At 42.7% G+C, this 26870-nt stretch overlaps 1 protein-coding gene across 1 annotated transcript; it reads left to right on the top strand.

Annotated features, from left to right (window-relative positions):
* The first annotated feature begins 969 nt into the window (after positions 1–969).
* Positions 970–26870, top strand: MRPL45 (mitochondrial ribosomal protein L45). Its single transcript, XM_033918928.1, has 8 exons — positions 970–1133; positions 1917–2118; positions 2406–2523; positions 5405–5503; positions 8130–8178; positions 12542–12691; positions 12774–12947; positions 26410–26870. Exons 1-8 carry the CDS (start codon positions 1056–1058, stop codon positions 26497–26499), a joined length of 960 nt encoding a protein of 319 aa, XP_033774819.1. The 5' UTR covers positions 970–1055; the 3' UTR covers positions 26500–26870.

Below are 26870 nucleotides of genomic sequence, written 5' to 3'. Positions count from 1 at the left end.
TTCCGTTTGGAAAATCTGGTAACCCTAGTCTAAGGCCCCTCCCATAGGAGCAATGGAAGTAAGGAGGACAAACTCCTTTTTCTGGAGCATTATGGTAACCCTAGGAACCAATCATTTTCAAAAGTTGGCTTCTAAGAGCAGATAGTGTAGTTTAGGGTTACCATATGTCTCCAGAAAAAGGAGGACAGATTGAGACATCTAGACTTTACTTCTGTTGAAACCAATGGAAGTAAAACCCGGATGTCTCAATCTGTCCTCCTTTTTCTGGAACCATATGGTTACCCTAAAGGCAGCTGGTTTTAAGAAGGGTTTGGACAATTTCCTGGAGGAAAAGTCCAGAGTCTGTTATTGAGAAAAACATGGAGCAAGCCACTGCTTGCCTTGGATCAGTAGCATGGAATGTTGCTACTTTTTGGGTTTTGGCCAGGTACTGGTGACCTGGATTGGCCACTGTGAGAACCGGCTACTGGGCTTGATGGACCTTTGGTCTGACCCAGTAAAGCTATTCTTATGTTCTTATTGTTTACCTCTATGTTTATGAATCTTTTGTAGTGCAACTAAAAATGTAACAAATAGCACTTTTGCTTTTTTTTCTTCATAATTGATGTGATAACAAAACTTGCTTTATCAATTTTGATGTTTATATTGTTTTTGTAAAAAAAACGTATTTTCTCAATAAAAATACAAAGACTAAAATTTTATAATTTGAATCAGAAAAAAAACTAGCACTGTATTTGACAGCACCTGTCCTACAGAACTCGCAACCTCACCATCCCCTGCCCAATCAGTGGCGTTGCTAGTTTAACACGCCTCTCCTCTCCGAAGGGGGAGCATGATGCCTATCTTAGTTATGGTTTCCGCAAGCTCACAGTCCTCGACACTTGGACGCGACCCCACGTTTCGACATTAGAGCACGTAGTTTCCGTCCTATTACGGGTATTGGTATCTAGACACGCCCACAACATCCCTTGTTCCGCTCTCCCTGCTCTTGTCCATTCACAAGGCTCGCTGGCCAGAAGCGCTCCCCATTTCCCGGCGTGCACTGCGCAGCCAAGATGGCGGCGATGTGTTTGCTGGTGGGTTTAGGACGGATTCCGGGTTTCCGGTGCTGCTCTCGCTGTATAAACATACAGGTAGGGATAGCTGGTTGGTCAAACACAGGATTCTAAATGTTCCGGACTAGCCAAAACGTTTTTTCCTCCCTGACATTGGGAAGTAATTACTGCAAATAAATGTGACATTTCTGCCCAAGTGCCCCGCTAGTTTGATTAGTACACTGGCTTTCTCTGTGCACATTGAGGGGCGCAATTTCTTCAAAAGGATTAGTTTTGTGTACCATATTGCCCCCATCTCGGAAGGATATCGGAAAAAGTTCAGAGAAGGGTCACAAAATGATAAGAGATGGAGTTCCTTTCTTATAAAGAAAAGGCTCCTTAGCTTGAAGAAAAGATGACTAAGAAGGGATATAACAGAAGTTTATGAAATCATGATTGAGTGAAATAGTTGATCTTTTTAATAGTACTAGGACTAGCAGACATCCCATTAAATTAATAGGTAACACATGTGAAACAAAGTGGAGAATATTTTTAATTTGATATACAATCAGGCTGTGGATTTTTTTTTTGCCAAGGGTTAAAAAGGGTCATGATAAGTTTTAGAAGTTAAGCACATACTTTCCCAAGGAGTTTATAGACTTATCACTAGTAGTATAAGAATAAATAGGGACAAAGAATAAATAGGGACAATTTGTGATTTACCCAAAATGTCTGGGTTTGGATTGGCCAATGTTAGAGACAAGATGCTGAGTTTGAAGTACCATTAATCTGACCCAGCATAGTTTGGTCCATGGAGGGTCTCTGCTTTTATTTATTTTTTCTTTTTCATTTAGTTTGTTGCTTTGTATTTGATCCTTATAGGAAGCAGAAGCCCTGCTAAATCCAGCAAGATTTGTGCAATCTCTTCTTATTGTTCCAGTAAGAACAAAGAAAAGATATTTTGTTCCTCCGAAACCTGGAGTGAAATTCCAAAGCTTTGCAGACATGGAAGCAAAAGCTCGATCCTCAGGAGTGGTCATGCCACAAGAAATTCCAGAACGACCCATCAATGTGTCTTGTACAGGTAGAGACATGATATCTTATGCTTGATTTCTGCATGCAATGGGTTTACATTCTCATAACAGAGGAAAGTTATTATCCCTGTATGATTTTGCAGTAGTCTGTGGTGATTGCATTTAAAAAATTATAATCAAAGCATTGTGGAGAGACACGTTGGGTGTTATGTATTCAGTAGAAGCTAATCACTGAAAACAATAGGAACATGCTGTTCTGTAGTATAAAAATGTGCTAGAACAATGACCAGAGCAGAAAATACTGATATATCCCAGCTTTCTCCTTTTTTTCGTGCAGCTGGAATTTTTGATGCCTACATCCCTCCTGAAGGTGATGCACGTTTGTCCTCCCTGTCCAGGGATGGTCTAAAACAAAGGACTGAGCAACTTAAGCAGAGCACAGCATCAAAATTAGCGTAAGTATCTAATCCTTTCTTTCAGCAGCAATGTTCTTTAAGAGAAAGCCTAGTTCACATGATTGGCTTATCTTACATTCTACAGATATCTAATTACAGCAAGTTGCCCAAGGGTGTGCCATGGTCCAAGTCACTGGGTTAAATTGCTCACTCAAACAGCAAGAAATAAAATCTGACTTTTAATCCAGTCTAGGTTCTCTTCTAGCTATACAGGGCAAAAATGATAAAATCTAGAATAACAGATTCCTAGATCCAGGCATATGACCTAAGATTGTGGAATTTTATATATCCATTAAGGTCTCTAAGGAAAAGCCATGAAACTCTGTGTGTTTTCTCTTCCTCTGAAATAGGTAAAGGCTTTATTCAGCCAGCGACTGGGTTCCCTTCAGCAAACAAACAGTCTGTCTAATAACATTGGCTCAAGGCAAAATGAAAAGCTTGGAAGAGTAGGTGCTCTAGTAACAGTCCTAAATCACAACCACAGTAGTTGTTCATCACATGTTTACAGCTCAAACACTATGTGACCGATGCTCAAAGCCCAGGTACTGAAGTCTACAAAGCAAACTCCATAGCATGTCAACAGTGTAGAAAAATAGCTAACCAATGCTCAAAGCAAGTGGATAATTCATGCTGTTGAACTGAAAGCACAGGGAGAAATGTACCTGGAGCATGCACACAAATGTTTTGCAGTAAGTGCAGCTTTTGTGCGCCTGTCCAGACAAAAGCGGAAGCACACATTGGTTCTGTTATTCTGCACCATTAGATATGAGCTTTTCAAAAATTGTTTGCACTTACATTTTTTAAAGTCCCTTATTTAAACACAGAAAAATAGGTGCTGATGTGTGCTTTCACTTAAAATTTTGCTCAGACTTGTACATGTTTCTCATTATCAGTGCTTAGAAGCTGCACAGTTTAATATGAGAAATTGATAAGAAATCTTCTCTCCAAACCCCTCTATACTGCCCTTCAGCTGGCGGTTTCAGCACTATAGATCATTATTTTCTTCTGGGCATTGCAGCACTGCCATCTGAGCATTAGGAAGGAATAGGTACTGACCTAATTTGCATCCATTTAAATATGTTATAATGCAATTTGTGGCCATCTGTGGTGCACACGTTAGAAACAGTGCTCAATCTTTCTCATCTCCTGCAGGAGTGTTTGTTCTGCTCTCCCCATTTTATTATTTTTAATTTTATGTAATTTCATCCCCTTTTCAGGTAATTTAGTGCTTGGAGCGAATTTGAAGCTCTTTCTGCTTTAAATTCACAGACTTTGGTCTGTAGCTGACAGGCCGATCCCACTGGATACCTGTTAGCCAGCCTGCATAGTTTTCTCTGGAGCTCAGGGCTGTCCCTGAGGTGGTTCACGTACTGTTAATCAGGGGTCGAGTGCAGGCTGTTAGGTGCCCTTAAAAGATTTGGTGGTGTCTCACAGAGTGCCGGCTGCATTGTGCCTCCACCTGTACCGGTGCACATCCGTTGATCCGCAGGATATAGGTGTAGTCAGACTTTATTTTTTTATTTAATTCATTTTCTATCCCGTTGTCCCCAAACATCTCAGAACAGGTTACAGGCTAAACATATATAATTTCAGTACAAGTTTACAATACACGTTTTTATCCTAATCTGACACATACTAGGGGTCTAATATTAATATATACAGTGGAACCTTGGTTTACGAGCATAATTCGCTCCAGAAGTATGCTCGTAAACCAAAGTACTCGTATATCAAAGCGAGTTTCCCTATAGGAACTAAGTGAAACTCGCTTGATACGTTCCCACCCACTTTGAGCAGACAGTACTGAATCCCATCCCTTTTAAGGACTGTTTTGTTACATCCTACAGGTTCTGAACTGGTCTGGTAAAGGACACTAAGGAAGGAGAAATTATGTTTGTCTTAATGATTTTCTTTTCTTTAGTTGTACCAGACCAGTCCAGAGTCCTATGTACTACTAGAGCTGAGGCAAATATGACTCCTTTCCAGTGTGCACAGCCATGGTTTTTTATATGTGTCAAAATCTATAGATTAGGGTAGGTGTGGCTCACTGGTAGAGCTGCTGCCTCTTCACCCAGAGATTGTGAGATCAAATCCCAGTACTGCACCTTGTGACCCTGGACAAGTCACTTAATCCTCCAGTGCCCACTACTTTGAATGTCAGCTTTGAAATGCCAAAGCCACAAAAAGGCAGTATACAAGTCCCCATTCCCTTTCCCTATAGATGCATTTATATATTCTCAACTGTTCAAGATAGAAATGGATATACCTGCTCTCCATTACTTTGACATTCCAAATAAGGACAATTTAAGGTTGCATAGTGCTCTTTTAGAGCAGAACTCGCACGTCTCTGCCAAGATATACAATATATCTACCAAACTACAACCTTACACACCCAGTCATTCACTCTGTTCAAAAAATGAAAAACGACTCGGCATACCGCCTGGAAACAGCACGCAAACACTCCTATACCCACTTCATTCCAAGACTGTGGAACTTGCTACCCCCGCAGATCAGGTCACTGGAAAGACTGATGAACTACTGCAATAGGGCTAATGGCTGTGGTTACCAGCTGGCCATTCAGAAATTAGAGGCTCTTTTCCATGAGTGCTGCTTACCCATGGACACTCATTACTATACATACCTAAATTATTAATTTTTGGTTGCTCTTGTATGATTCTCTAAGGACAGACTACACTATAATGATAGGTGAGGACCACAAGACTCTAATCTCTGACCAATTTAGATACTTCCTCTTTCATTGTCAAGGACTCCACTTAATCTTGGGGAACACTGTGCTTATGCCAGACAGTCTTAAATTCTGGTACTGGATTTTCCTCCATCATTACCCTGGAATTTGATAGCATTCTCCTATTTGTTTTTACAGAATCCAAAAGGTTAAAGAATATGACAGTGACTTCAGGGTAAAAACTTTCCCAGAAAAAGCCCAAGAAATATTTATTGAAGCTCATAACTACCTGTCAAAGTAAGTGCAGCTTGTTCCCATGACTCCAGTATGCTTAAATTTGCTTTAATGTTCATATGGTGACAGAGACTGGGAAGAATAATGGTGGAGACTTTTGAAAATAGTGTGATATTGATTTTGACAGAAAACAGTAACTACATAAGGATCAAATGTGCATGTAACAAATGTTTTGTTAAAACTGCTTATTTCATAGGTGACATTTAAGAGATAAATCTATAACTCTGCATTTAGTAGGAGCCTATTCTGAATGTAGGCACCTATTTGTTTGAAACATCTTTGAAACAGGTCAGACTAGGGTGTCATCGTCATTCAATGTTTGCAGTTCGAGATATGTTGTGGAATGTTTTGTCGCTTGAAGCAAAGAAAGCTCCATCTTTATTAAGCTTCATAATATTAATTAAAACAGTATTGTTTGAGTGATGCTATTCAGTTTAAATGCTATTTGTACTATTGCTTCAAAATGTAGCAGCTTTTGTGTTGTTTTAATGTTTGTTGTATGATTATGAAACTGTGATGTATGTTTTTAATTCTGAATGTTCTTTTGTGGCTCACACAGAATTGTAGGATGTTGCGAGTAAGAAATTTTTAAATACACTTCTCCCTCCAAATCCGCAGTTTCAGTATCTGCGGATTCGGTTATTCGCAATTTTTTTGCAAAAAAAATCTATTTTCATTTTTTGGCTATTTTTAAGCAGTCCAAGCCTCCCCAGAACCCAGGTAAGGTTCTGGGGATGCAGGAGGGAGGTGGGGGTGGGTCAGAGCCGGTCGAGAAGTTATTTTTCAAACTTTGCGGTCCAGCTCTGCACCTAACCCCTGCGAATACCGAGGGAGAAGTATAAATATTTTCAATTATAGAATACTAGTGTAACAGCAGAAATACATGCCTATAATTTAGGCATGCACTCTTAATGCTAGCCATAGACATACACTTTTATGCCAGCTCTTAAGTTCTGGTGATACATGCATACTTTACAGAATATTGTGTGTGTGCACTATGCCTAGACACTGCACATGTGAGTGCCCAACTGCAAACTGTGCTCTTTGTAACATAATGCACATAGTTGCAGAATATTTTAGATTGGGTAAGATTTGCCTCTTTGCGGATAATACCAAAATCTGCAATAGAGTAGACACCCCAGATGGTGTGAATAATATGAAGAAAAACCTGGTGAAGCTTGAAGAATGGTCTGAAATTTGGCAGCTAAAATTTAATGATAAGAAATGTAAGGTCTTTTCCAAGCTGAAGAGCCCTAACTATTTTTGTCTTTCCTCATATGAGAGGAGTTCCATCCCCTTGACCATCTTGGTCGCTCTTCTTTGAACCTTTTCTAGCGCCACTATATCTTTCTTGAGATAAGGAGACCAGAATTGAACCAATACTCCAGGTGAGGTCGTACCATGGAGCGATACAGGGATATTATAACATTCTTAGTCTTGTTAACCATCCCTTTTTAAATAATTCCTAGCATCCTGTTTGCTTTTTTTGGCCACCGCCACACATTGGACGGATTTAATTTTATTGTCTACAATGACACCCAGATCCTTTTTTTGGGTGCTAATCCCCAAGGTGGACCCTAGCATCAGGTTATTCTTTCCAATGTTCATCACTTTGCATTTGTCCACATTAAATTTCATCTGCTATTTGGATGCCCAGTCTTCCAATTTCCTAAGGTCCGCCTGTAATTTTTCACAATCCGCATGTGTTTTAACAATTTTGAACAGTTTAGTGTCATCTGCAAATTTAATCACCTCACTCATCATTCCAATTTCCAGACCATTTATTAATAAGTTAAATAGCACCGGTCCCAGTACAGACCCCTGTAGCACTCCACTGACAGGAAAGTAAGGTTTGACAACTCAGACCCCCCCCCCTTCTTTCACAAATCTAAAAAATAAAGATCCCTTAATCGAAGCTCGGCAGGAATGATGTCCACTCTCTCCCGCTGCTGGGGTCCCCCAACACCCCCGGCCATCCAGTTATGCTGAGAATTGCCTGTAAAATAAAAAATCTCTCCCACTACAGCCACTACATCGACTTGCCGGATTTTACTGGTGAGCTTTGAGAATCTTCCTCTCAATGTATAATTTAAATTCTGGAATTCATTGTCAGGGAATGTGGTAAAAGCAGTTAAAAAAGGTTTGAATGATTTTCTAAAAGGAAAGTCCATAAGCTATTATTAAGATGGACTTGGGGAAGTCCTCAGCTTATTCCTAGGATAAACATCATAAATCTGTTTTACTCTGTGGGATCTTGCCAGGTACTTGTGACTTGGGGTGGCCACTGTTGGAAATAGGATACTTAAGAACCTTAGAATAGTCTTACTGGGTCAGACCAATGGTCCATCTAGCCCAGTAGCCCGTCCTCACGGTGGCTGATCCAGGTCACTAGTTCCTGGCAAAATTCCAAAAAGTAGCAAAATTCCATGATACCAACCCCAGTAGCCTGTCCTCATTGTGGCCGATCCAGGTCACTAGTACTTGGACTTGATGAACCTTCGGTCTGTCCCAGTATGGCAACTCTTATGTTCTTGTGCTGTGATATGCAATTGGCTGACATTTTATGACTTCTAGAATAAAGCTTTGCTGCTCGTTGATTTAACACCCTCGTGTTCTCTTTTCTTCTCAGTTTTGACAGACACAAGCTGCATGCTTTGGTGACAGAACGCTGCTACCCAGTAAGTATTTTGTCCCAGTTCCAGAATGCTAAGGGGACAGGGCATCTTCTGAGCTCCAGATAGTGAGACTCAGTTGTGTGATGGGTGCTGTGTTTACCATGCTGCATACTGATGTCTGATCATAAATAAGCTGAAATTTATATACCAAGAAGTCAGCAAGGATAGTTAACAGGCATGGCAAGGAGAACTGTTTTGGTCAATATTTTATAGGGGTTATTTTCATGTTCCCAAACAAACCTTCATGCTGGGGCCATATATTGAAACAGATTCATCTGCTAATAAGCACAGATGGAGAGAGGGACCTTGGGGTGATTGTGTCTGAAGGGGTGATTCCTGCTTCACCTAATGTTAGGCCTCAGACTCATGTCAAGCAAGTTAGGAACCATCTTTGCTGCCTGAAGCATTCTGGATGTCTTTACAAGAACTGTGTGTTTGCAGTCAAGGACATGTGCTCATCCCAGCGTGTCCATCTCCTATGTGAACCTGGAGCAATGTTACTTTATGAACTATGCTTTGTTCTCTTATCCTCTATGGCGCCTACCAAGGCCTCTGCACAAGAAGAAAACTATTCATTCTTGCTGTTCTGCTTTGATTGGTCCTGGAGGGTCATCTGACACGATCTAAGGAGAGAGATGTTTGCAGAGAGACAGACAATGTTTTGATTTGGGTGAACTCAGATCTAAACTTGCGTTTCTCCTTTGTACCGTTTTACAATAAGAACTGATAAAAGGTTCCCTCTTGTGACCAGCTCTCGGAGGAGAGTGAAGATGCAGAACTGTCTTTTGGACATAACTGAAAGTGCTCTGGTTTACAAAAGGAACTTTGGCAAATATATATTACAGCTGCTCCAGTGATAAACCTTGTCTGACTGGACGAAGACCTACAACCTGCTAAGCTGAAGAAAGAGAAATTCCATTCCCAGGATTCGCTGGAGTTGAGAGCTATCAGGCTTGCGCTTCGGGCGTTTCAGTCCATGATTCAGGACCGTCCGACCAGGGTCTTTTCGGACAGCGTCACGGCGGTGGCGTATATCAATCGTCAGGGGGGTACCCGGAGTCCTCAGTTAGCCGAAGAGGCAATGGTGCTGTTTCGATGGGCGGAGGTGCATGTTCCTCTTCTCTCGGCGGCACACATTGCGGGTCACGAAAACGTTCAGGCGGACTTCCTCAGCAGAAATCTTCTCGATCCAAGCGAATGGGAGCTGTCAGCTCGGGCGTTCGATCTGCTGGTCCTACGGTGGGGGCTTCCAGAAATAGATCTCATGGCCTCGTCCTGCAATGCAAAGCTGCCTCGGTTCTTCAGCAGACGCAAGGAGCAGGACTCGGAGGGGGTGGACGCGTTAGCTCTCCCGTGGCCTCCGAATTCCCTTCTGTATGTATTTCCTCCTTGGCCGATGATAGGTCGAGTGTTGCAACGCATCTCTCTCTTTCAGGGCAGGGTGATCCTGGTGGCTCCGGATTGGCCGCGTCGGCCGTGGTACGTGGATCTGATTCAACTATCAGCAGGCGATCGGCTAAAGTTTCAGGTGACTCCGGACTTACTGACTCAGGGTCCAATCTCCATGGAAAATCCGTCCCACTTTGGTCTTACGGCCTGGCTATTGAACGGTCGCGGCTGAGAAGTAGGGGCTATTCGGAGCAGGTTATTGCCACTCTTCTTCAAGCTAAGAAGATTTCTACATCTGCATCCTATGCTAGAGTCTGGAGAATTTTTGAGTCATGGTGTGGGAGGCAGGGTATTTCGCCCTTCCGGGCGTCTCTGTCGGCTATTCTTTCTTTTCTGCAGGAGGGCGTAGCTAAAGGGTTGGCCTATAATTCTCTGAAGGTTCAGGTGGCGGCCATTGCTTGTTACAGGGGCCGGGTTTCTCGCTCGGCGCTCGCATCGCAGCCCGACGTGGTCCAATTCCTCAAGGGGGTTCACCATATCCGGCCTCCTGTAAAGCGAACCTGTCCCGCGTGGAGTCTTAAACTTGTCCTTGGGAGGTTGCGGGCGGCGCCTTTTGAGCCTTTGTCTACGGCTACGCTGAAAGATGTCACGTTGAAAACGGTGTTTTTGGTAGCGATGGCTTCTGCAAGACGAGTGTCGGAATTGCAGGCGCTATCTTGCAGGGATCCCTTTTTGTGTATTTCGGATGCTGGGGTGTCTGTTCGGACGGTGCCGTCCTTCCTGCCTAAGGTGGTTTCTTCCTTTCATGTGAACCAGTATTTATTCCTCCCAGCCTTTCGGAGGGAGGATTGGGGGGGGGGCGATACTCGTCGTTGCGTCTCCTGGATGTGCGCCGGATTGTTCTACATTATTTGGGGGTGACTAACGACTTTCGTCGGTCGGATCACCTGTTCATGTTGTTCGTGGGCAAAAACAAGGGTATGGCTGCGTCTAAAGCTTCCATTGCTCGTTGGGTCAAAGAGACGATTGCTTCGGCTTATTTGTTAACGGGGAAGCAGGTACCAGAGCAACTTCGTGCTCATTCGACTCGAGCATTGGCTACGTCTTGGGCGGAGTCCGGAGGTCTTTCCTTGGAGGAGATTTGCCGGGCGGCTACTTGGTCGTCTGGAAATACCTTTTCGAAGCATTACCGATTGGATGTGGCTGCCCGTGCGGAGACTAGTTTTGGCGCTTCGGTGATTGCGGAGGCGGCATTAGCTTCCCACCCGGTTTGAGTTTTGCTTTGCTACATCCCACTTGTCTCTGGATTCATCTGCTGCTATGCTAAGGAAGGAAAAATTATGTTCTTACCTGTTAATTTTCTTTCCTTTAGAAGCAGCAGATGAATCCAGAGCCCCACCCCTTCTGTGGACGATCTGTCTGTGTATTAGGTGGAATTTTTTCAGTTGGGTTATTGTTGGTAGTTGTATTCTTGAATTTATGGTTTAAACATTCGCTACTGGAAAGAAGTTTTTTGGATGCTCATTCTCCTATCTCTGGATGCTTGGGCAAGGAGCATAACTGAATGGACAGGAGGAATACCAGTCTATAAGACCAACTGTTAATCAGTTTCTCTATCTCCACCTGCTGGTCGATGTGAGCTATTCCCACTTATCTCTGGATTCATATGCTGCTTCTAAAGGAAAGAAAATTAACAGGTAAGAACATAATTTTTCCATCTCCACACAACCCAAAAAATTTTGATGAGCTCAATCAAAAATCAAACAAATGATGATTTTTATTTATGATCATGAAGGCATCATCATCACAAAGTTCCATGTGGAAGAAGTATCACAGCAGTGTATTATTGTGGGGTTTTTTTTCCAAAAAATGTGCAGAAAAATGCACAAAACCTGACCTCAGTTGCTCTTGGTTGGGCCACTCATTCTTCATGACAACGCTCGCCCGCACATAGGGAATGTCATTGAAAAACTACACAAATACGGCTGGGAGATGTTACCTCATGCTCCCTACAGTCCAGACATGAGACCACCACACCTTGACCGTTGAAACAGCCTATGCGTGGACATCGTTTTGCATCTCTGGAAGAGCTTTCTTCTGCCGGTACCCAAGTCATTTGGCAACTGAACTAAAACGGTGTCTTGGATGGAATAATGAAGCTTCACGGACATTGGGACTCGGTCTTTGCAAAGCAGGGAGACTATATTGAAGGATTGTAAAGAAATAGTTGAAAAAAAATAAAACATGTAAATTAAAAAAAATAGTGTGCATTATTTATGAAATGACTCTCATACTTGAAAGGTATTAATATAGAACCAAATCTTTACCAGAGAAAGGAAAATGGTAAAACTAGAGGGCTTAACTTGAGGTTGCAGGGAGGAAGACTTAAGAGTAATGTTAGGAAATTCTTTTTCACGGAGAGGGTGGTGGATGCCTGGAATGCCCTCCTGAGGGAGGTGGTGGAGAGGAAAACGGTGATGGAATTCAAAACAAACAAATGATATAAATTAAAGAACTAAGGCTGGTTTTGGACAAACTTGTATGGTTTGTGTCCCATATGTGGTGATTCGGTGTAGGGTGGTCTGGGGAGGGCATCAATGGGAACTCCACTAACTTGGAATATGATGACATTATTGGCCAGACTTTACAGTAGATATCCTGCAAACAACGGGATGGTTGGATAAACTGGAGTGAGCTTGGATGGCAACTTCAGCAGTTGGAACCTAGGACATTACCAGGTGAACTTTAGTCTATGGCCCAGAAATATCAAAGAAAAGACAGGTTAACTTAATCAAGTATGTCTAATGAGAATAACTAAAGGGCAGACTGGATGGACCATTCAGGTCTTTATCTGCCATCATTTACTATGTTACGATGTGTGAAAACTCTGTGTTGTGTGCCGAGGGCTTGCTTGGGAACCTTAAATGAATGACACTTATCTAAAATATGATGCTAGATCTCTTCCTCTGTCTTTTAGGAAATGGTCCGTGGAAACAGGTACAAAACTTTGCGCTGGAGCTTTGTGGAGTCCCTGGAACCCCCTCGAGTTGTGCAGGTGCGCTGTCCAGACATGGTAAACAAAGGGAACCTATATGGCCAAGTGACAGTGCGAATGTACACACGACAGGTATGGATACTCCATGTGTTGTGACTAGAACTCTGATTCCTTCTTTCAGATCTCATATAGCTTTTTGCATTTCCTCCTGTAGACGCTAGCAATCTATGACCGGTTTGGGCGTTTGATGTATGGTCAGGAGGATATGCCCAAGGATGTCTTAGAATATGTTGTGTTTGAGAGGCACCTGGTGAATCCTTATGGAACCTGGAGAATGCATGGCAAGATAGTGCCACCTTGGGCCCCACCCAAAGAACCAATTATCAAGGTAATAACATATTCTTTCTTCATCTTTAAAGAGCCAGAAGTTCAGTATCTTATAAATGTCTTTATGCCCTTGTACATTTTTCACATTTTGCTGTCCAAAAAATATTGTCCAAAATGCATTCAATTAGGAATTTGTTTCACTGACCTACACAATATACTGTATAATTTCAGTTTCTAGATATGTTTTTAAATGTTATTGCTTATTAAACTTTTAAATATCAGATGAATAAACTGTATAACTTATAGGATTTGACTATCGCTCAAAATTAGTTTCCAAAATACCTTTTTCAAGAGAAATTAACATTATTTCTAGCACCGGGTTTGAACTAGAGAATGACACGGTAGTTGTTACCCACGGCTAGCCGCGGATAACCCGCCAAAATGGGGAGAGAAAAAATAGTGGTCGCTGCGGGGACGGGGACAAGGCCATTCACCATCTTGTGGAGCGGTGAATGGTCTTGTCTCCGCAGTGAAGCAATCACAGACCTCACGGTCCAGCATCCCCACCTGATCGCCGCATCCTGCCATCTTCCTCCCTCCACCTCACTTTAGGTGCCGACTTTAATTCTTCTCCCAGCCGCACGCTTTCAATAAGCAGTGCGCGTGGCTGCTTGAGTTGTTGAATCTTCTTCTCTGATGCAACTTCCTGTTTCCAGTTGCATCAGAGGAGAAGATTCAACAATTCAAACAGCCACGCAGGTGCGGCTTATTGAAAGCGTGCCAGGAGAAGAAGAATTAAAGTCAGCATCTAAGGTGAGGTGGAGGGAGGGAGATGGCAGGATGCGGCAATTGGGCGGGAGGGGGCTGCTGGACCGCGCGATTCATGATCGCGCATGTTCCCTCACACTAGGAAGAAGGGAGTGAAAGGGAAAGAGATGCTGGGCCAATGGGATGAAGAGGGAGAGAAATATTAAACCCACAGGCAGGAAAGAAAGGGGAGCCAGATGCTGGAAGCAAGGGGGGGGGGCAGAAAAAGGGAAAGAAGCTAGATGGGGTTGGAGAGAAGAGACACATTGGTGTGGAAGAGGAAGAGATGGGAAATCTGGACACAGGAAGGTAACAGAAAGAGAGTAGAAATTATGTGCATGGGGCATAGGGACAGAGACATAAAGGGGACATACATGGGGATGGTATATGAACACAGGGGTGGCAATGCCAGATACAAAAGGGCGATATTAGAAATGGGGAAAATAGGAACACAGAAGCGAGATGGTTTGTGGGGATGGGACAGGGACCGAGCTTGCAGGCTCTGGCGGCTTGCACAAATTACATTGTAATGCGCCACGAAGGTAAGAGGGAGGGAGGGAGATGGTCGGACTGCGCGAGGGGTGCTGAAGGGCGGTAGAAAGGAACAGACGCTGAAGGAAGTGGCGAGAGGGAAGGGTGGTGGTGGAAAGGAATGGAACAGACGCTGAAGGGGGGTGAAGAGGAACAGACGCTGAAGGGAAATGTGGAAGACAGAGTGAGGAGAAGACGCTAAAGGGAAATGGGGAACAGAGAGTGGGGAGAAGATGCTGGAAGCGAAGAAGACAGAGATGCCAGACTATGGGGGTGCGAAGGGAAGAAGATGGGTGCCAGACCAATTGGGGGGGGGTGTGAAAGGAGAGGCACAGTAACAGAGCAAATGGAAGATGCAGAGAGAAGGCAGTGGATGGAAGGAATTGAATGAGAAGATAAGGAAAGCAGAAACCAGACAACAAAGGTAGAAAAAAAAAATTCTATTTATTTATTTATTTTTGCTTAGGATAAAGTAGTATATTAGTTGTGTTAATAAAAAATTTATAAACAAAGCCCTGCCAGCTGTAGTTCAGCAACCAGAACTTTGATTTATAAGGAAGGAATAAGCTAAATATTGCAGTACTAAGGCTTGTATGGATCCTATGGGGACAGTAGTCATGTGGGCGGAGATAGTGGGGACGGGGCGGTGATAGTGATGTTGGTTGCAGGGATGGGGCAGTGACGGAGACAAATATTTTTCCCTCTGTCATTCTCTAGTTTGAACTACAACCCCCCCTTCTCTGAACTTCCTTTTTTCCCTGCTCTCCCCCATCTCCCAAGAAACATTTGAAGGTCATATCATTCCACTTCCACCCTTTCTTTTGCCCATTCCAGACAGTTTATTATTGTACACAGCAGGGTATCTAGGACTGAATGGGCCCTGGGCAGAGAAATTAAGATGGGCTCCTTGTATCACCACTTCTTCCAAGGTAGTGGGACTGGTGAGGGTGGGGTGGAGCGGGCTTTAGATCTTTAGTAAACAAACCCTGCAGAAAGCAAACTGTGATGAGCTAAGCGGTCATTTCCCATCACATTGCCAGGACCTGCAGTGCTCCGGGCCAGGTTTTCTAACAACCCTTTCTGTATTCACCCACATATACACTACTAGACACTCTTAGAATGTATAATGAACACTTTTATTGATGTACAGGACCTGAGTCTGTTTTTTCACAAGCTCAGAGAAACCAAAACTCTATACAGCATTCCCCCGGTCATTCGCGGTTTGTGATCCCTGTCATTTACGGTATTCTCCAACCTGGACTTCCTGTGCTAAAGTCAGGCTTCAACAATCAGGAGCTGCCTGTCAAAACAGCTCCTAATTGGTGAAACCTGACTTTAGTGCAGGAAGAGGCGGTCAGAGCATACCGCGAGTGATTTCCTTCACTCGCCGGCGCTCCTGCCTCTCCAGCTGCCCTCTCCTGCCTCCCCAGGTGAAAAACCGTATTCCTGGAATGGAACCTCCGCGAATATCGGGGGAGTACTGTACTTTAAGTTCAATCTCTTAGTCCAGTGTAACAGTTTGTTCTATATACAGCATGAATTCCCATTCAGTGTTTATTCAATCAGCAATTTCAAAACTGCCAGGACACATATACAGAGAGTGAGGACCGTCAGCAGGACAACACAGCAATGGGATCTGGAGACAAGTCCGGTGCAAGCCAACGCCAAGATGAGGGAAGATGGGTGTACACAGGGGACACGGACCTACTGGAGAGATGGATATACACCGGGGACACAGACCTGTGACTGGAGAAGCAAGAAAAAATAGCAGGGACAGCAATTATCGTGGGGGACTCCATTATCAGACAAGCTGACAGCCACATATAGGGAGGAAAATGGGATCGGCTGGTGACCTGCCTACCGGGAGCCAAGGTAGAAGACATAGTGAGCCGCATCGACAGGATTATCGACAGTGTGGAACAAGAAGATATGGCAATGGTGATCCATGTGGGGACGAACAACGTGAGCAACAGGAACTACAACAGAGAAGTACTGAAGGACCAGTTCTGGGTGCTAGGAAGGAAGCTGAAGACTAGAATGCAGAGGATAGCATTCTCAGAGATCCTGCCGGTACCCAGGGCAGATGAGAAGATACAGATGGAGCTGCAAGCAGTCAACGCGTGGATGCAGCGCTGGTGTGAGGAAGAAGGATTCCACCGTGCGCAACTGGATGACATTCTGGGGGAAGAGCAAGCTATACAGGAAGGACGGACTTCACCTCAGCAGAGACGGAACGAGACTACTTGCAAGCAATATCAAGAGAGAAGTTGAGAAGCTTTTAAACTAGGAAGAAGAGGAAAGCTGACAGTCGACCAAGAGAGAGAGAGTCGATGATTCGGGAACTGGTATACCTGGAGGATACCATGCAGGAAGAAGGAGGGGAAGACTCGCCAGATCACAGACAAGACAGACCGAAAGGGACACAAGAGGGAAGGACATGCAAACTCAAGTGTATGTACACGAATGCAAGGAGCCTTAGAAATAAGATGGGTGAATTAGAAGCTGTGGCACAAAAGAATAACATTGACATCATCAGTATCACGGAAACATGGTGGACTGATGAAAATGTCTGGGACACGGTGCTACTGGGATACAAACTGTACCGCAGAGACAGAGTGACTCAGAAAGGAGGAGGCATTGCCACATACATCAAAGAGGGAATTGAATCTACTGGAGAGAACATGCCACAACAAATGGATAAGTTAGAGTCTCTATGGGTCAAAATTCCAGGAACAAATGGACCGTAAACGAGGATAGGCATCTACTACCGACCCCCAGGGCAGTTGGAAGAAATTGATGAAGAAATGACGGATGATATTAAACGCAACTGCAAAGGAGGCAACATAGTTATCATGGGCGACTTCAACTATCCAGGGATAGAATGGAACGTCCGGCTATGCTAGAGAGACCAAGTTCCTGGAAACTGTAGGCGATTGCTCCCTGGAACAACTTGTCAAGGAAAACACGAGAAGGAACGCAATTCTGGACAATTCTAAATGGGCTGTGAGGACCGGCACAGGATGTAGAAGTAGAAAGGACACTGGGAAACAGCGATCACAATATGATTCGCTTCAACTTGGAAACAGGGACAAAACATCGGTCCAGAACGACGGCCATGGTGCTAAACTTCCGAAAAGGGAATTATGAAGGGATGAGACACATGGTGGGGAAGAAGATTAAGAAGAAGATAAACACTGTAAAGACGCTAGGGCAAGCTTGGTCTCTTTTTAAGAATACAGTCACCGAGGCACAAAATCTATATATACCGCGTATCAACAAGGGATCAAAGAGGAAAAAGAATAAAGAACTGGCATGGCTTACTGTAGAGGTTAAGGAAGTGATCGGAGACAAAAAAAAAAAACCTCGTTTAAGGAATGGAAAAGATAAAAAATGGATGAAAACTGGAATAAACACAAACAACATCAATGCAGGTGCCATCTGTCCTTAGTGCCCCCAGTGCCTCTGTCCTTAGTGCCCCCAGTGCCTCTTCCCATGTCCTTGGTGCCTCTGTGCTGTGTCCTTAGTGCCCCCATTGCCTCTGTCCCATGTCCTTAGTGCCTCCTATGTCCTTAATGCCCCTTCCTATGTCCTTAGTGCCCCCAGTGCATCCTTCCTATGCCCCCTCAATGCCTTTTAGACTTTGCTCCCCCCCCCCGAAGCCAGCCTGCCTGCCTCCCATCCCCCTGTGCAGTAGAACCTTTCATTTCTATCCCCCTGTTCTCCCGTAGAGTAGAATTCAGCATTTGCAGCATGTTTCCATCTACCCCCCTCCCTTCACCGTGCAGCCGACCCCATTGATCCTCCCATCCGACCCTCTCACCGCGAGACGAACACAAACCTTCCAGCTGCAGCAGTGTCTACAGCACTCTAAACATTCTGCTTCGCGGCCTTCTACTGCCCTGATTTCCTCTGCCGTGTCCCTAATGACAACATCAGAGACGCGGCAGAACAAATCAGGGCAGTAGAAGGCCGCGAAGCAGAATGTTTAGGGTGCTGTGGACGCTGCTGCAGCTGGGAGGTTTGTGTTCGTCTCGCAGTGGGAGGGTTGGATGGTAGGCTCAATGGGGGTTTGGGTGCACTGGGGGGGGGGGGGGGACGAACTGGCTTACAGTGAGTAAGGGGGAAGTTGCCGGCGTGTTCTTTGCCACCGGTTACTGGTGTAAAAAAAACTCTAATAACCATAAGTTCTGGCTGCAGCGGATGAGCTGGAGCTAGTTGGCCGCCCACATCGGCATGCTCACGAAAGGCCATTAAGGTCTGTCTCCCATTTTTCTTGCCCCCGAGCGCCAATTCGGTGCACACGACGGCCGCTGTCAGCACCTGCCCGCTTCCCAAAGACCTCCTCGCGGTCCAATGTGGCCAGCCATAGCGACGTTTCTCTGGCGAGGGGGGAGTAGCGGTGTGTTTCCTACCTCCGTCAATTGGCCACTGCCACAGCTAATCGCGCATGCGCACTCCTGCCTACCACGGACATACGGATCAGGGAACACGCAGGTAGGAGTGCGCATGTGTGCATAGCGTTTTATTATAATATATATATATATATTGGAAGATATATTGACAGTATATTACTTTAAGCCCATTACATTAACGGGTGCTAGAATATATGTCTGTCTGTGAGAGGAGCCGCCGCATCACCTTTAAACTTAAAAATAAACTTCGGCCGGTAGTGCCGTTTTTCTGGATGGAGATCTGCGCGAGGTGGAGAGCAGGGAGGCCATCTCCAATTTGTCTGGCGGCCACTGGCAAAGCTAAGTGCGCATGGGCACTCCTACCTGCCAGGGACCTACTGATCACAGAAAACGGAACACGGAGGTAAGAGTGCGCATGCGCACTTAGGGTTTTATTATAGTAGATATATATAAGTTTCATTGAGAATAATATACTATATCATCCACCCTCTAGCTCTCCCAATAACTCTTATCTTCAAATTATAGGTGGATAAATAGCCTCAGAATTAGAGTGACTTTTTGTTATGTGTTTGGATAGCAGTACACTTCATAATTTCAATCATAGGCTATACCCCCTCATTTTATATCATCCTATTTACTTTAAACCTATATATATTTTTTATGTGACATTTTCCTTTTACTACCTTTCTATTTTTTTATTAACTTTCTATTTTTTATTAAAATTCATCAATAAATTCCTCAATAAATACTTTAAAAAAATAGTTTATCAATTTGAGGAGAGCTGTTTTCATTACTCTCTTATAATAAATTAATTGAGTCAGAGTCTGTGTTCTTTATAAATAAATTCATGAGTTTTCTTCTTGATCATTCTCAATCACAATCGTTTGAAAAAACTGGTGATGCAAGACTTAGTCGTATATCATAATTTTCACAGTGTTAGAGGATATAGGGCTCCTTTTACAAAGGTGCACTAGCGTTTTTAACGCCTCAAAAGGAGGCGGTAGTTGCTATCGCACACGGTAATTTAGCATGCGTTAAGGCCCTAGTGCAGCTTTGTAAAAGGAGCCCATAGTATATAACCCTACAGAGAAGTACCACCATCTTGTTAATCGCTCTGAACAAATTCCTGAGGTAGCGGTTAAGGATTAAAAACTGCAAAACGCTGGCCACGTTGGAGATATACTGAAGCGGCTTGACCATATGAAAAAGAGAATGAGCTACTAAGCTAAGTAGAATTGAAGAAGATACAGTGTTTTTGAAGTCATGTGAATGTAGAAAACTTGAACAAGATGGTGGTACTTCTCTGTAGGGTTATATACTATATCCTCTATCACGTGAAAATTATGATATACGACTAAGTCTTGCATCACCAGTTTTTTTCAAACAATTGTGATTGAGAATGATCAAGAAGAAAACTCATGAATTTATTTATAAAGAACACGGACTCTGACTCAATTAATTTATTATAAGAGAGTAATTAAAACAGCTCTCCTCAAATTGATAAACTAGTTTTTTAAAGTATTTATTGAGGAATTTATTGATGAATTTTAATTAAAAAAAATAGGTGGTAAAAGGAAAATGTCACATAAAAAAATATATAGGTTTAAAAGTAAATAGGATGATATAAAATGAGGGGGAGGTGGAATAGCCTATGACAGAAATTGTGAAGTGTGCTGCTATCCAAACACATAATAAAGCAGTCACTCTAATTGAGGCTATTTATCCGCCTATAGTTTGAAGATAGAGTTATTGGGAAAGCTAAGGGGTGGATGATATATATTATTTTCAATGAAATTTATATATAGTATATAGAGTAATGTTCAACATTTTTCTCTGTCTTAGCCAGTGACCTGGGCAGTTCTTTTAAATCAATCTTCAACAGTTTATTTAGTTCATAATTATTGATTTTTGAGAGATGGCCTGAATAAGGCAGCGTCTTGGTATTTACAGTTATGGATCTAACAGTGCCCCAAGAGATATTCAAGTACACTGAAATTTTTATAGCCTTTTCCAGTCTGTATCTTTTGAATATCCTTTCAGTAGTTCAGTGTTCAACATATTTAGACCTTTTTAACTTTATATAACAGGAACAACCTGATCTTTATTCTAGGACAGATATGTCAAGTTCATGACTGGGCCACTATGGCAGTTGCACATTCATTGATGGGCTGCACTAAAATATTCATCCTCTCTATTCTCCCCATTAGAAATACTTAGGATCCAAATTTGCCTTTGGAATTAACCAGGTGTTAAATTTAGAATGCACAAATGTTTGACAGGCCTGTTCTATGAGGATTTGAATAAACTGAGCTACTGTGAATGGACAGAGGTGGGGCCATAACTTATTACTGGTTCTGTTAAGGCAGTTTTTGCAAACTGAGCTAATTTGCTTTGTCATAGGATGTGAAGACTTTGCAATCATTTTTGATTTCATATTTTTTTTAATGTTTGAAATAGTTCTATAATAGTTCATTCTTATTAAAATTGCAGAAAATATTGTGCGGATCAGCGAAACAAACTCATACTTTTAAAGCATTTTGAATAAATGTGGAAGGATGTGAAGACTTTTACAAGGCACAGTACACAAAACATTGTAATACCCATCACAAAAGAATAGAGCTGGTCAAGTATAATACATTGCTCTGGTCTCCCTAAATAGCCAACTCAATTGCTTACATTCCTAAGTGAAAGAAAAGATCTCAGAACACCATAAGAACTGCCGCTGCTGGGCCAGACCAGTGGTCCATCCTACCCAGCAGTCTGCTCACACGGCGGCCCCCAGGCCAAAGACCAGTGATCTAAATGAGTCCAGCCTCACCTGCGTACTGCAAATTTAGCAGGAACTTGTCCAGCTTAGACTTGAAACCCTGGAGGGTGTTTTCCCCTACAACAGACTCTGGAAGAGCATTCCAGCTCTCCACCACTCTCTGGCTGAAGAAGAACTTCCTTACGTTTGTACAGAATCCATCCCCTTTCAACTTTAGAGAGTACCCTCTCGTTCTCCCTACCTTGGAGAGTGTGAACAGTCTGTCTTTATCTACTAAGTCTATTCCCCTCAGTATTTTGAATGTTTCGATCATGTCTCCTCTTTTCAAGGGAGAAGAGGCCCAGTTTCTCCAATCTCTCACTGTACGACAACTCCTCCAGACCCTTAACCATTTTAGTCGCTCTTCTCTGGACCCTTTCGAGTAGTACCATGTTGTTCTTCATGTACAGCGACCAGTGCTGGATGTAGTACTCAGGTGAGGGCGTACAATGGCCCGGTACAGCGGCATGATAACCTTCTCCAATCTATTCGTGATCCCCTTCTTAATCATTCCTAGCATTCTGTTCACCATTTTTGCCGCCACAGCACATTATGCACATGGTTTCATCGATTTGTCGATCAGAACTCCCAAGTCTCTTTCCTGGGAGGTCTCTCCAAGTACCGCCTTGGACATCCTGTATTCGTGCATGAGATTTTTGTTACCGACATATATCACTTTGCATTTATCCACGTTGAACCTCATTTGCCATGTCGAAGCCCATTTCTAGAGCTTGATTATGTCACTTTGTAGATCTTCGCAATCCCCCTGCATCTTCACTACTCTGAATAATTTTGTATTGTCCACAAATTTAATTACCTTACTCGTCATACCAATATCCAGATCATTTATAAAGATGTTGAAGAGCATGGATCCAAGTACCGAGCCCTGTGACACCTCACTGGTGACACTCTTAGTCCGAGTATTGCCCATTTACCCCCACTCTCTGTTTCCTATGCTCCAGCCAGTTTTTAATCCACGTGAGTATTTCACCCTTGATTCCGTGGCTTGCAATTTTACAAAGTAGTCGTTCATGTGGAACCTTGTTGAACGCCTTCTGAAAATCCAGATATACAATGTTGACCGGGTCGCCCTTGTCTATCCGCCTGTTTACTCCCTCGAAGAAGTGCAGCAAGTTTGTCAGGCAAGATCTGCTTTTGCTGAAACCATTGAACATGGAACATATGTTGTTCTCCAGTGGTAATGAATTGTAGATATCTTTCAAAAACTTTCACATTTATGTATAACTTGATTTTTAATCTTTAATTTATTCAAAAATATTTTGTATATATCTATTTTCTATGGGGGGGGATTTCAATTTTTCAAATTTTTTATCCCAAACACCAGTATTAAGAAATAAATTGTGTCTATGCCATATTTTCTAGCTTAGAACAGTCTAAAAAACTGTCTCAAGTTTACTACATTTATTTGCATCTAAATTGCAAATCTTGTGCAAAAATGCGAAAAGCTACTTATCTTAAACTTCGTGGCTTGAGTATAGTCATATATTGCCAAGGTTAAAGGAGTCTGTAATGCCAGAGCTGCCCCTTCAAATCAGACGGGTCCCGTTTCGCTTCACAATGTCGACTTCATCAGGATTTTAATCGGGCTGCAGCATAATATTACAGTAAACGTTATATCAAACATTTCAAACAAAGATTATAAATTGTCAATAACATAACCTGTACTCGCTTTTAGCAAGGAAGACGTATAACTGTCCTTCACATTTAGTATATCTTAAAATGGCGCTTTTATTTCAAAGAGGCTAGCGCATGCGCACTTAGACTGTATGATGTGTAACCTAATCATTGGTCAATACCATAGTTACTCTCACTGGCTGTCAATAAAGATCTAAAGTTAAAAATCAGTGTTTTAACTAGTGCTGCCCAATTCAGGAAAAAATATTTCGATTCGATTTGATTCAGCCTATTGAATCGATTTTTCAATTCGATTTTCCTGCCCAGTTGGGTGGTTTTTTCCAAACATCCTGGTGGGTTTATTTTATAGCCTCTTCACCCACTCCTACCCACACTGGTGCTGTGGTGTAAACAAAAAAGACTAAATCCTAGCTCACATTTGCGGTCTAATACCAGCTCTGGCAGGATACAAATTTCAAATCTGACACATTGTAATCACAAAACAAAAAATAAAATTATTTTTTCTATTTTTTGTTATCTGGTCATTATTCAAATCATGTTGGTCCCAGGTTCTGTGACAAATGTCTTCTGATAACTCGCTTGCCAGTGTCTCTTGCCCATTTGTCGTTTTCTTCTTACTCCATGGTAACCATCCATCTCTGTCCTTCCCTTACATTTCCCTTCCCTCCCCCGGAGGTCTGGCATCTTTCCTTTTTTTTGTCTCTATTCCCTTAGCTGCAGCGATGGACCCCACCCTCCCCAGATCCACCATCTCTCCTTTTCTCAACTACCCTTTTATCCAGCATTTCTCCCTCCTTCCCCAGCACCCCAGGGTCCACCAGCTTTCTCTTTCTAACTACCCTCCTATCCAGTATCTCTATTCTCCCACACACACACATCATCCCTTGTGTCCACTTCTCTCCCTTTCTGTTCCTTTCCTCCCTAAATCCCATTGTCCACCATCTCTCTCCCTCTCCTGTTTTTAGATCCATTATTTCGTCTATCCCTCCCCCATCTCCCCTCTCCCTCTCACCATCTCTCATTTCCATGATCTCCCCCAAGTCCATCTTTCCCCTCCACCAAGTTAATCTCTCCCTTCCATCTTCTCCCCATCTCTTCTTCTCCAGTCCACCAATTTCCTCAAGTCCATCTCTCCTCTTGCCCCATCTACGTTTATTTTGATGTTACAACATGTTGCTAGTGACGTAGTGATTTAGCGATCTACTCCTGCCGCCACTCCTTGTGTCTTCTCTCCACTGTGGTCTGCCCTCAGTGAAAACTTCATGTTTCTGCTTGGGCAGCCGAATGGAGAGAAGACGCACGGAGTAGCGGCAGGGTAGTGAATCGCATCGCTACCGTTGCTTTTGCCTGTCTAGGGAGGAGAGAGCCAACCAATTAAAAATCACCTTGCTGCCGCTGATCTACACACAGAGGTCTGTTTGGCTTTCCCTCTACCACCGGAGTCCTTGCTTCTGATGCAACTTCTGGTTTCGCAAAACCGGAAGTTACATTAGTTGGAAGGACTCTGGTGGCAGAGAGAAAGCACTAATGGGTCTCTAGCAAGGGGGCTGACGAATTGGTGAGTTTGATTTTTTTGCAAAAACAAATTGATTTGAATGGATTCACCCAAAGTGAATCGATTCGAATTGGGCAGCACTAGTTTTAACTATTACTGATTTACTTCCTAACAACATTCTGTTCTTTATAGTATATGTTATATTTTTTAGTAGCACTTCTATATAAAAATCTCTAGCGTCTGAGTCCTTAGTGAAATAGCGCATTAATAATCTGCAATACTGTTTCCTGGTGATATAGAACAAAACTGGAGAATGCCTGTGAATGCAAGACAGTGATTCCCCGAAAAATGATCACACAGCAAGGAAACTAAATAAAGACTGATCAATCCAGAGTGGAATTAAGCCCACTAGGGTCCATACTGTGCAGCTTAAAAATCCAACGTATTTCTCTCTGTCGTTTAATCCTGTCACCGCCTCTGCTTGATTTTGGTTTATGATCGATCATAAAACATAAGTCCTGAAATTTATGTTGAAAAGATGTACAGTGTTCTACAATTACTTCAGAACTGTGTTGGCATTTGAGGTTAGATTTATGCTCACGCATTCTGGTCCTCAGATCTCTTGATGTCATACCAACATAGACCAGTTTGCATGGACAGACAATCAAATAAATAATAAATGTAGTTTTGCAGTTGGTAAATAATTTAAACTCATATTTTGTTTCATCAATTGGATTAATGAATTCTTTACATTCTAGTGTCACACTGCAGATATTTCACGATCTACATTTAAAATGTCCATCCACCTTGCTGTTATTTGTATTGGGACTACTCTTAGAAAAAATCACAGAGGGACTGAGAATTTCTTTTAGGTTCTGATTCTTTGAAAAGGCAATCCTAAGTTGTTTATCCTCAAAAACTGGATGTAAAGTCACTATGTTCCAGATGTATCTCAGTATTTTTACTGCCATATTGCTTTTGGAGCAATATCTTGTGACAAAAGTCTCAGCCTTATTTTCCAGTTCATTTCGCATAAGTTCAGCCAGGTAAGGAAAGATGATAAACTATTCAAGGAACCTCTTCAAAGCGCAAAAATATTATTGTTATATCTATACCAACAAAAGATGAATTCTGCAAAAGGTGAATTTGCTATCATCTTTCTGTACCTGGCTGAACTCATGCGATTCACAGTTGAGGTTCTCCATGAGAGCATCAGAGACATCAATCCATTTTTTGGATGTGAATATTTTACAAGAAAAAGGGTACCTTTATCACTAAAGTTTTCACTAAGGATACTGATAGAAATACTCTTTTGAGATTTGATAGTAGTCATCCAAGGAAATTAAAGGAAAGTCTTCCCTTTTCTCAAATGTTAAGGATAAAACATAATTGTTCAACTGTAGAAGAGTTCAAACAACAAGCCAGTATTCTACAATCCAAACTAATTTTGAGAGGTTATCTTAAACCAGTTATTGATAGAGCACGCCACCATGCAAGGTATGCTAATAGGGAGTATCTCATTCAGAATACAAGAAGAAATGAGCTGAAAAATGGTGTGGTGTTTTGAGATCTTTTCCTTCACTTAGGCATGTGAGCAATTGAGTTGACTTTTTGAGGATCTTATTTTTACATAGGTTAACATTTTCCACAAGGAATTCTCCCTAAATAGCCATCATCAAATCCCACCCCACACACACACACATACAATCACTTAATCAGTTATATAATATGGCTTCTGTTCAAAAATGCTTTATTATTTAAGTAGCTGTGAAGTGTATACAGGAGAGGTATAAGCTTGTATCTTTCTGTTTTTCAGACACTGATGAACCCTGGTCCTGAGCTGCGGCCAGAGCAAGAGTTTGAGGAGATGAATTATACTGTTCCTCAGCCCAGAAGCATCCAGTGATACAAATAACTTGAAGGAGACATAGCAACTCCTTTTACAAAGACTGGGCAAGATCTTGGTGCTTCGTTCCTCCTTTCTGAGTTCAGAGGATTGAAGCATTGGATTACATAGTCTTCAGCACCTTCTTTAACAAGTGCTGTCTTAGGGAAAGATGACCGTCAGCTTGGGCCAGCCCCATTCTGAGTGACTCCACTTTACAAAGTGCAGCCTCACATCTGACCCAGAATGGTCTCTTGCCTCAGATCTGACCCACTGCATTGTTCCTGGTTCAGATTCCTCTGGTCAGTAAACATTGAAAGGCTGTCTTGTAAAACTTACCACATTTTGCTGCTGATTGATCTGTGACAATAAAACAGCCAAGATTACTTGAA

The sequence above is a fragment of the Geotrypetes seraphini genome, chromosome 13 (assembly GCF_902459505.1).
Source record: "Geotrypetes seraphini chromosome 13, aGeoSer1.1, whole genome shotgun sequence".
NCBI lineage: Eukaryota > Metazoa > Chordata > Amphibia > Gymnophiona > Dermophiidae > Geotrypetes > Geotrypetes seraphini.
The sequence above is the reverse complement of the archived record's forward strand: the minus strand, read 5'-3'. Positions and strand labels throughout refer to the sequence as shown.

Coding starts and splice junctions, on each gene's coding strand:
- MRPL45 (XM_033918928.1), top strand. CDS start 1,056: ATGGCGGCGATGTGTTTGCTGGTGGGTTTAGGACGGATTCCGGGTTTC. Junction 2,119..2,405: donor CATCAATGTGTCTTGTACAG/GTAGAGACATGA, acceptor TTTTTCGTGCAG/CTGGAATTTTTGATGCCTAC. Junction 5,504..8,129: donor GCTCATAACTACCTGTCAAA/GTAAGTGCAGCT, acceptor TTTTCTTCTCAG/TTTTGACAGACACAAGCTGC.